Here is an 11,599-nt window from a genome sequence, read left to right as displayed (position 1 = left end):
TCAAGTAATAGTAGTTTCAAGACACTTATAGAGTAATCTCCATTAAACGTTTAGCATTGTAAATCATTTGGTTTGAACAGCAATTTCGTAAAATATACAGGCTGCTTTTTAATCTGGAAAATTCCAAGTTCGAGTTAAAAAAAATCGAAATATCATTTCTTCATTTTGGTAACTTTTGTACTATCAGGAATTTTAAAAAATTAAAGAAATCCCTAAACTACAATTAAATTCCCAAATTAAGGGCGTAGAACTGAGTCAGTGGCAAAGAACTCCTAAGGAAAATGAAAACGTGGCCGCCCTAAACAATCCTGGCTACGCTTAATTGTGGGTGAGGTACGAGCCATTGGGTTAATGTGGTCTGAAGTGAAGTGTGTAGTTCAAGTAAGTTTTGTATTCAATGTGCAACAATTACCTTGCTCCAGACCATGGAATAATTTATCCATAAAAAAATTAAAAAAGGGGTTTGGCCTCTATCAGTATTGAAATACTCACATACATTAGTAACAATTCACGTATATAATTTGATTTGTTTTGAGAAACGATGCGGAATTTTTTCAATAGATATTTTAGCGAACACAATCTAAATCTGCCACTGTTATAAATGTTATCTGAGGACGATGTCCGCTAATGTAATGACAGATTCTTTAGTCTGTATTCGACATTAAACGAGGCATGAAATTCTTGTCATGAATATGACAAGGTAATTCTGAATTTACATCATAGGTTACTGACAATATATTTTATAATATTAAAATATTTAACCTATTTTCTTCTAATGGTAAGTAATTTCAACTATGTTTTTTTCGACGATATTTAAAAATTAATGATGTAGCGATATTATTTAGGTCTTGAACTCAGGTTGCATACGCTTCTTTGGTATTTTTTTTATAAGACAAGACATGTCGGGTTCCTCACAATGGTTCGTACATACTTATATGGTTTATAACATGGCATATGGCATAACGATAACACATAAATAATAATAATAGCATTACTCTAAATGCTTTTACTATTACATAAAAATGTGAAGTGCTAATGATTAGCAATAAAATAAAAACTTTATTGAAAAAATTAATTGGCAAGCTGGTTGATTTGTGAATTTTAAAGGTTGTCTATTTTTACATAGCTATAATATAGAGCCAGCTTCTCTTCGCACATCATCCTCCCATCTTTTTATTTGTCTTCCTCGTTTTCTTTTGTCATGGCGAGAAAGCCATTCCATCGCTTTCTTCGTCCATTTATCTTCGTCTTCTCTCATAATTTGTCCTGTCCATTTCAATATTTTACTAGAAGTAAATAGCGTTTCTCAACTTTGTTATGTGTTATATCTTCTAGTTTCACTCAATACAATTTCAGACCTAGACCTCCTTTTGATACTGTTTTGACATACCTTTTGTTTTCTTGTATATCAGTGAGTGAACAAGTTTGACATGCGCATCAGGCACGATTATCATCAAAGACTTTTCTGCTGTAAAATATTTTCAAGTTTTTGTTTTTCTCAGAAATCAGGCCAATTTTCTTCTCACAGTCACCAGTATCCAAGTATTAATTTTGTAACTATACTCGTGCCACGGTCATAACAATACATATTCACTTTTAATTTATTTATCTATAGACTCACCAGCAAGCCCATAGATAGAAAAAAAGAAACACAATCTAGAACCAATATGTGTTCTCGTTAATAGGTGCGGACGGTATGCACAAACATAATGCTTATAATAAGTAGAAATTAGCCTTCTGAGTCTGCATAATACTGAAAATAACGGAATATATGCGTTATATGTGGGATTTAGCACTAAGTATGTCAACAATATATTATATTTGATTAATAGAAGTCACAATCAGCGCTGTCTCATCTACTTCTTACCCTGAGTTGGGCGTAACCCACTATTTTTTGTGTGATATATGTCTCCTCACCAAAACGTTTTTCTAAATCCATGAATGCAACCTTTATATCAAACACCGAGAGATATGTAGAGAGAATCGTATATGGTAAATATTAAAAGTCGAAACAATGTTCCCGTAAAGGGACCTATGCGTTGTATGGACAGTGCATACAAAATGAGCTTTTTGGGATAGGCAATGTTTTTGTTTGTGTACTGTAAAAAATTATTACTATCTTAAATATAAAAGCAAACAAGGCTTTATGTGTGTGATACATATATTTCTCGATGTTTCATTTATAGGCTTTCGTTTAGACAAGGAGATCACCAGCTAAGTACCTGACACACGTCGATTTGTTGGTTTAAGACACCATTGTTCCTTCACTTATAAGTAAGAAAGATCCATTATACTCTGCACACAGGCTTAATGGAATATAAAGAATTTATAAGAATTATCTATTAAAGTCTTTGATTCACCTTTGGACTGGGACTGAATACTATAAGTACAAGATATATACGATAATAACTGTAATTAATAATAATAATGATAATATTTAATATATAGCCTAAAAGCCCAATCCTGAAAATTCAAAAACAATTTTCTCTTTTTGCTTTTCCATCCATCTTCACATATTATACATAATACTCAAATTAATCATCATATATTTTATTTGAATCAATCAATTAGATATTTTATTTGAAATGCAAAAATTAAATCGTACCCCTTCACGTTCAAAAATAATTTTTAAGTGCTCATCATTTTCTTTGAAATTCTTTTTACGGTGTGTTGGAAAGAGAGAACCGAGATAGGGTAGTATTAAAAGTAATTAGACGGATTTAGTTTTTATGAGCAAGGAAAGTTTAGGGGTTTATGAATTTAGGTACTTGTTTTTCTATTGATTCAGCTTTATGCTAATGAATAAATGTCCCAGTTGATAAAAGGATCAGTATTGGATTATGACTTCTCACGACAGTGAAAGTTGTGTTAGGTAAAACGGTCTCATGTATTATTATTATAATCATTTGTACCAAGTCCTACTTTGTTCTTACCAAGTCTTCTATGCTTAACACGCGCCATGGTAGCAACTGTTTACAAACATTTTCTAAAAAAAGCCTTACAGTGTTGTGACGGAGTGTTTATTGCCAATTATTTTCGTACGTTTGAACCTATGTTCTTACAATTTACTGCCAGTTTTGAAACCAGGGGGAGAACATTGACGCTCCTAGTTAGGTAAAAAATCCTTTGTTTTGAGATCAGCATTCCGTGCTTGACACGTCGTTTATCGGGGCGGTTTCCTCACGTTTCTTTCTACGAGCTAGTATTGTATAAGAAATAAACTGATAGAACAAAGTCAAAGAGTCTATATCCAATATTTGCACTCCCGATCTACGTAACAAACTACCTTAGAATTGTAGGCTTATTCTACTTGAGAAATTTATTGGTAATCTACAGCTTAAAAAAATCGTACGAATTACACCATATATAGATATATACACCAAAGATTAAGTACTAACAAAGACGATGTACTAAACATGTGGTTTCTGGTTGTGTGGGAATGTGTAATGTGTTTTTGGGATAATCTTAAAAGTCCATACAATTTGCGTATCGAAAATACGCGTTCGGAGATAATATGGAATAAGTCAAGGCGTGTACTGATTTTACTCATTGTAATTTAAAATGAAAATGAGAACGTACGTGCTCTAAGAATTTTATATGAAAGGCGCTCGTTCAAATATAGCGTTTATCACTGAAAAATGTAGACGTTTTTGAATTAAAAAGGGTGTTCAAAGGTGGAGTTACACCTTATGCATAATATACAACCAATTGACGTACGATTCCGCTTACGATTTCCGTTCCAATTCACTGAAAATCGCTACTATATTATGTATGAGGTTAATAGCTAAGCTTTACTTTCTGATTTTATACTTCCAGTGAGCAATCATGTTGGGATATGTTTTACTGATCATTTTTCTTAACACTCGTGTGCATCTTTTGTTTTAACGGTAACACTACTTTAGCTATGTCAATTAACTTTGTTCTGAACTAAGCTTTATGTATTGGTGAAAATTCGATGCACTGCAAGTACCGAAAAGTTTGAAACCACTTAACAGAATCTAAATTATGTAATTAATACATCAATTACTAATTTACCTTGACAATACAGACCTACTATTTGTGTATTCTCGAAAACCTCGCCCGGATACTGGCGTGAATCGTCTAGTCGAATCACGACTGTGCAACTTTGCATGCTTCTTTCTATGTGCGCAATTAGCTTCTAGAGTAAAAGCAAACATGACATGGCAAGTCTTAAACTTAAACATCTACGACTAGTCAGGTACATAATAATGATCACCTACTCTATATAAAATTTAAAAATATAGAAGGTAAATTACCTATTATTAGTTAATGTTATAGAAGAGAATTCGTGTAGTGCTTTATTTTATTGATTATATTTATAAGATATTGATTTATAAATAAGGTTTCTAATGGAAGGGTGATTATCTATAATGTAAAAAAACGCCTATGAAACTAATTCGGTGATGATATTAGCAATTCCCCGTGGTATCCATACTCTAGAAAATATTTTTAACGATAGAGAGAGTGGGTTAAAATAATTTTAGATTAGGAATATTCTCATCTCTTATGACGTTAAAATATGTTCTACATTTTCTTCTTTATAATGATATTTTAAAGCGAGTCGGAATTGTTTTCATATCTTCTTATAATCTGTAAGTTTGTATTATTTATTAGGAAAACTGCTATTTGCTCTGACTGGTCAAGAAGCCCTATGAAAATAAACAAACATATGAAAAACATCATAATTCAATATCCTACGATGATATATTACAAAAACATTGCCGTCTATCGTAGATTGATAGGCCTTGGCTGACCTTTAGTACTATCAACTCGTACTCTTGAGATTCTTCAATAAATTTCGGGCATTACATACTTATATGTTTGAATATGTATATTTATACTGTCTACATTCTTGCTCTTCGTACGTTGCAAATATCGGTTATTATCTGTTCACTTTACCGTTATTAACTTTGTGCGTGATTCTGAATTAATGAAACGGGGTGCTTTAACAACCTTCAACTTTTTGGAATGAAAAATGCTTACTCTGAAAATTCGCCTCAGTCACTTTTTTACTTCCGTACGATTTATTCAATGCAATTAGGTCAATGTTTATTAGTTTAATTTCTACTAAAAGAAACACTTTGGTCAGAGCCTTTCCAATAATGTGTAAACGTAACTTTATTATATAAGCACACTTCTTACATGTAATTAAATACATAGTCGTGAATTATATAAATTTCCATTTCAAAGATTCTTCATTATGTTCAACAATAATTAATAGTGCTACATGTTCACTGTACATTAATTTTAGTATTGTTTTTTTTATAACTTATAAAAACAGATAAAACTAAAGTTATAATTTTTCGAATGGTAAAAAAATAACGAACGTGAATTATATCGGTGACTCAACAAATGATATCATGCCTTACATTTTACCATGAAAAAAAGCATTACAGCTTACGTTTTTCTTAATGAGATACCAATAATGAAATGAAATGATAAAAATCGATAAGTAAATAGGTCACCTTACACATTATAACAATTTTTATAAGGCACCTACAGAGTAATATTATTGACTGTGCTCTATTTTCAGATAAACAGTAGCTGAATCTAATAAGCTGTCATGAAAGGTTGTGTTATTCGATTTTATATTTGGTGATGTGCTACATTTGCGGTTGTTTTGCTTGGTCTTTGGACTTAATTCAAAGGTAACTTAATTTGTAAAATAACTTGCTAGGTCACACGTAACGACAGCTACAGCTACAAATCACAAATATAACGGACGGCCTGAATCGCTCCAATGAAGTTATTCCGACAGTTAAGGATGTATGTAACTTCTTGATCGTAACCAGGCGCTTTCGGGCCAGTAGACTCGGAAAAACTGCACCTCTATTACATCTCTATAATATAAGTATATAAAGTGTTCTTGATATTTGTTTGGAAACTACCTTTAACTCAGCGCCATCTGTTAGAATTGTATCAAATAATAAACAAATGTTAATGTTATCGTAATTTTAGTAAGGATGCCTATTTTTTTTGAAAATGAAATATAGCCTATGTCACTCAGGAATGATGTAGCTTTCCAACAGTGAAAGAATTTTTCAAATCTGCCAAGTAGTTTCGGAGCCTATTCAATTCATACAAACAAACAAACAAACAAAAAATCAAACCTTTCCTCTTTATAATATTAGTATAGAAATGTGCTTATGTAATTAAACAAGTTGAATTTACACATTATTGGAAAGGCTCCGACCAAAGTGTTCCTTTAGTAGAAATTAAACTAATAAACATTGACCTAATTGCATTGAATAAATCGTGCGGAAGTAAAAAAGTGACTGAAGCGAATTTTCAGAGTAAGCATTTTTCGTCGTTATTTATTAGGCACGTAAAATTTTTGGGTTTCTTTCATGAAATATATATTTTTTTTTATCATAAATGCTTGCCAACGCTTGGGACACATTGGTGAAAGAACCATAATATAATTTTTTTACAAAGCACTTAAAGGCAAATATGACATGTACGAACAGATAACACCAATATTAAACAAAGTACTTATAATTACAAAAAAAAAGGAAATCGATTTCAAAGTATGAGGGGAGCAACTATGGATGTCCAGATCTTGCTCGTTTATCAGAATGCTCAATAGGGACATCTGACCAAAACGCGTTCTTCGGAAAGGAGTCAAATGGAATGATGGGGTATCTAGAGGGTACACAAAATTTTAATTTTGATTATATTCGTTAGGTGATCACTATTCCGCGCCGTCAATAGGAATTACTTATTGTATCGCCGAGAAAAATATTATCTAAAAATTAAATAGACTAAATTAATTAATACACATTCAAATACACTTATTGTGTATAAATTAATAAAAATTTAATTAAATACATATACTTTCAAATCATCTTAGCTTTAATCATTGTAACCTTGTATGTATATGTGAGAGAAGAAATAAAGATAATAATAATTATTATTATTATTATTAATTAATATTGCGCCTACTTGAATGACTAGATCTGAGCGCAAAGAAATGTGAATGTGTGGAGGTGAGGCCTGTTGCCTCAACTAGGGACCAGACCAACGATAAACAAATAATAATCTGTTTAAAGAAAAACACTATTTTACGGATTATAGTTATGTATTATTTTGCATTTTCCAGTCCGTACTGTATTGTCTTTTATTAACATAACTTTTACACATTTAAAGAAAAACACTTTTTTACGGATTATAGTTATGTATTAGTATAATAATTCTGTTTTTATTTTCAGAATATTAACATTCTTCTTATCCTGTTGGTTAATGGTGGCTGTATGCTGTGGGCTGATGATAGCAGTTCTCGCAGGCGTTGCCTATGGTTACAACTACTGTATCGCGGAGTTCGTTACATTAACTCGTACGTAATGTTAGCTACGATCATAGACAAGATGAAAACCATGCTAAGCATATTTCATATAATTTGCATGTGTGTGAAATGTAAAAACAGAGCAGTAGTAGCAGTTTTAGTAAAAGATCCACCCATTAACCTTACCAATTTATTTCTTCACTCGGAAGATGGTTTAAAATATGCATATATATATATATATATATATATATATAAGTGTCTTGATAGCAATGGTGTAATTCAATAATTTATTTAAACTTTTAAGAAGCCGATGTTCGAGTTTATATGCGCCGCGGACAGTTCTATGACCAGCCAGACTTGAAATCAACTAATAACCGACGAATGGGAGATTCAGAAAGTGAGTTAAAACCCCCTCCTATGGTATTTTTTCTTTACAAAGTATTTATTGTGTTAGTAGTCCAGTATAGATTTTAATATTTAAAGATAAGAAAAAGTTAAAAGTTCTAAAAAAAGTTTTTAGTTTTGATTATTAACCCTTTACTTTGACTTTACCTAATAATACCTAGTTATAATTTATTTAAGCAAACAATCATATGTCCATATGGTTATTGTCTTAGTTACAACGTCCTAAATATTATATTAGTAGGTTAGATTAACGGTATATTCAATCACAAAAATAAAATATATCCCACACATCACCGAAACAACACAACGGTTTTTCAGTGCTTTTTTTAACATGTTCATTACAAAGACCCATGTTAGGGCAATCAAGCCTTCGCAATTTACTACCACTTGTTACAACAATTAACCCACTCTCATTCAATATTTTATTATCGATGTTCGAAGCACAGCACAGTGACAGATGTTGAGTCAATTCTGGCGTCAATGAAAGACAGTAAAGTTAACAAAAAACATATGTGCAATTCACACATGGTAGAAGTGAAACCTTCAAAAACAATTTTTTTATTATCATATATAAATTAATCATTTTTCATTATCTAAATGTGTGTGTTCTTTTAAAACAGTATATTTTAATGATAAATTTTAATTTATAAGTTTAATATAAATTTTTAATTTGGCAAAAACTAAAACATCGAAAGTTTGAAATTCGATCAAATGAGAAAGCGGCAGTAAAGAGAGGCTGTATAATGCCAGCTATCTCATTTTCTTCCACGTTAAATCTTATGAATTAATGTTTCTGTCTCTTTTTACTGCCGCTTTTTCCATTACATCCGGTTTGAAATTACGATTCTAAAGTAGTTTCTCTATCCATCTCATTTTCTCCCACGTTAAATCTTATGAATATATGTTTCTGTCTCTTTTTACTGTCGCTTTTTCCGTTGCATCCGGTTTGAAATCACATCGCACAACATTCTAAAGAAGTTTCACTTCAAAAATGTATTTGCAGACATTTCATACAATTTAACTAGTGATTACCAAGACTACGTAAATAAAGACGAGCCGTTATCACAGAAGTGGTCAAAGGGACAGGATAACCGTATATATGCAGAGAAATTAACGAAATATTCTGAAAGCAGAAGAAAAGAACCTGTTAATAAAGAGGTAAGTTAAATTGTGTAGTAGCGTATGTCACCCACAAACACCAATCCAATTTGTAGAGTAACTGTAACGTGATGTGTGTCCTATTCATACAATGTTAGGTCTAGGCCTCAGATTTCTGTATCTGCTTCGTCGGTTGTTTTTAATAAGCAAGTGATAAGCAGCTTTCTGTGCCTGAGCCATCGAGGTTTAAGGTCCTAATTTCCTCATGATGTTTTCTTTCAACGTACGAACGAGTTTTAAATGCGCATATAAAAAATAAATTTCGAATGAAACTTACATTTTAAAGCCATGTAACCAGTGCTATGTTGATATTCATACTTTTTTGTAGTGTATTAGTAGTTAAGTCTTATCATTAAAATCTGACATTGAATTTATAATTTAATAATGACACCCAAATTTCGTCAACTACAGTCGTATTTTTTATTAAACATATGTATTCATACAACCCTCATTCGTTATTAAACGATTGATTTTGCAACAATTATTTTTGCGAGATGCGAAGCACAGAGTCATTATCTACCTATAGTCTACTGTGAAGGAAGCTGAAAAAATTGTCACCCGAAAACAGATGTTGCACAATATAATTCCGAACGTTTAACAATCATATTTTGTTGATTGTAGATTTTATCAAATACTTAGACTTGAAGACAAATTAAAAATGTATGTTTTTATGTCGATTTGCAGTATTTTCCTTACATATCAAGTTATATGAGATAAATATGTTTTGTATACCTTTCATATGTAAATTTTATTTCAGATGCTGTACTACAAATTCACAACAGCACCCACACGTCGCATTTCTATAACGCCGAATCCAATATTCTCGACGACGATATGGCATAGCGGATCGTCAGAAATTATTATGCGGCAATTTGAACCAATTAATGACATTAATTCAAAAAGCGAGGAAAATAGCTCAAATGAAGATATAGAAACCACGCAATCTATTTCACCTGATATTAAAATTATCGTAGAAGATAGCCCCAAGAGGTGAATGATTTTTTCCTATTCTGAACCAGCAGTTAGTCTGCGCCGCAGATTTCTGTATCTGTATAATGGTCATTTGTTCATCTAATAGGCAATTAGTTAATCAACCTCCTGCGCCTGACGCAGACCGTCGCCCATTTGGGTCTAAAGCAAGCCGGTTTCATTACGATATTTTCCTTCATCTTTCGAGCAAATGATGATGTACTGTAGATGTACACAAAGAAAGAAAAACGATTGGTGCACAGCTAGGGATCGAACCCACAACCTCAGGGATGAGAGTTGCACGCTGAAGCTACAAGACCAACACTGCTAAGTACTTTATAAATATTTTAAAAGTGCTGGGAATATTCCAAACTGACTCGAATGGTTTAGTTTTCTATAGATAGGATTCGATTCCAGTGCACCATAAAAATATATGAACATATAACTGAAGTTGGAACTGATACAATTACAAAGTTATATTGTTAACCTTTAAGTATTTGAAACTATAATTATAAAAAAATACAAGAAAGGGTAATAAATCTAAGTTACTTCAATACAGCAGAAGAGCAGTGTTGGCCTAGAGGCGTCAGCGTGCGACTCTCATACCTGAGGTCGTAGGTTCGATCCCCGGCTGTGCACCAATGGACTTTCTTTCTATGTGCGCATCTAACATTTGCTCAAACGGTGAAGGAAAATATCGTAAGGAAACCGGCATGTCTTAGACCCAAAAAGTCGACGACGTGTGTCAGCCTCTGGAGGCTGATCACCTACTTGGTTATTAGATTTAAAAATGATAATGAAACAGATTCCGAAATCTGAGGTCAAGACCTAAAGAAGTTGAAGTGCCACTGATTTTTTTTCAAACAAACCGTTTTGCCGTAGGTGCCGTATTTTTATTGTATGTTTACCAACATCATATATTTCAGATAAGCTTGTTACCTTTACATATACCGTAGATATAGTATTACGTATTATAATATGACATTAACAAATAAATAAATAGTTGTGTGAACCATTCACTTTAACACTACATTACGTGCTATATTCGTAAACTGTGCTAATTGCAAATTATATGTTAAGATGTGACGTTAATGTATTGATTTTTTTAGTAATGAGCAAAAAATGCGAGATTGGAAACCATCTCCAAGACCTGTTGTACACGATTATTTAACAGAAGTGGATGAAGACTCAATAGTTTACAAGGCTGTTTAATATAATTATATTTTATCCTGTGATGTTTCTTTTTTACTTTGTTTCCTCAATAAGAACTTATCACTTTCATTATATTACATAATTCGATTCCATTATTATTTCATAAACAATTTTTTTAAAGTTAAGATTTTTTGGGTTAAGACATATTTATTAAGAGATAGATAAAAAATAGTTTACACGTCGGATTAGTTGGTTGTTGAAGCAAATAACATTCAAAGGAGAAGTTGTGAAAATCGAAATTGTGTTTGCCAAAGCCAAGTAGTATACCTTAATTGACTGAACCAAAATCCCAACGGAAATATAGGTAGGGCTGTGTATAATTCACCCCGTGTAACTGGAATTTCGTGTACAGAGGACATCATTTAGATTTGCTTCAATTGAAATATATCCAATTTTGATTGAATAAAGCCTATATGAACTGTGTTTGTTAAAGCTGGTCTGTGTACATGAAAATTAATTTATAGCTGTTACTATAATCATATATGTAAGGCAAATGTTCAAAATAGATATTTTAATAATTGATAGCAAGACTATTTAACGATCGCCATATTA

General features: G+C 32.0%; 1 protein-coding gene across 1 annotated transcript; it reads left to right on the top strand.

Annotated features, from left to right (window-relative positions):
* The first annotated feature begins 5,577 nt into the window (after positions 1-5,577).
* Positions 5,578-11,047, top strand: LOC110994527. Its single transcript, XM_022261212.2, has 6 exons — positions 5,578-5,669; positions 7,230-7,354; positions 7,608-7,700; positions 8,712-8,866; positions 9,624-9,856; positions 10,945-11,047. Exons 1-6 carry the CDS (start codon positions 5,620-5,622, stop codon positions 11,045-11,047), a joined length of 759 nt encoding a protein of 252 aa, XP_022116904.2. The 5' UTR covers positions 5,578-5,619.
* Positions 11,048-11,599: the final 552 nt, after the last annotated feature.

The sequence above is a fragment of the Pieris rapae genome, chromosome 4, assembly GCF_905147795.1.
Source record: "Pieris rapae chromosome 4, ilPieRapa1.1, whole genome shotgun sequence".
NCBI classification, from domain to species: Eukaryota; Metazoa; Arthropoda; class Insecta; order Lepidoptera; family Pieridae; genus Pieris; species Pieris rapae.
Note: the sequence above shows the minus strand (reverse complement) of the source record. Positions and strands in the feature narration are given on the sequence as shown.

Bases quoted from the DNA above. Each gene is read 5' to 3' on its own strand.
- LOC110994527 (XM_022261212.2), top strand. From the start codon at position 5,620: ATGTGCTACATTTGCGGTTGTTTTGCTTGGTCTTTGGACTTAATTCAA. The intron at 5,670-7,229 runs GTAACTTAATTT...TTTTATTTTCAG, and splicing joins TCTTTGGACTTAATTCAAAG to AATATTAACATTCTTCTTAT. The intron at 7,355-7,607 runs GTACGTAATGTT...TAAACTTTTAAG, and splicing joins GGAGTTCGTTACATTAACTC to AAGCCGATGTTCGAGTTTAT.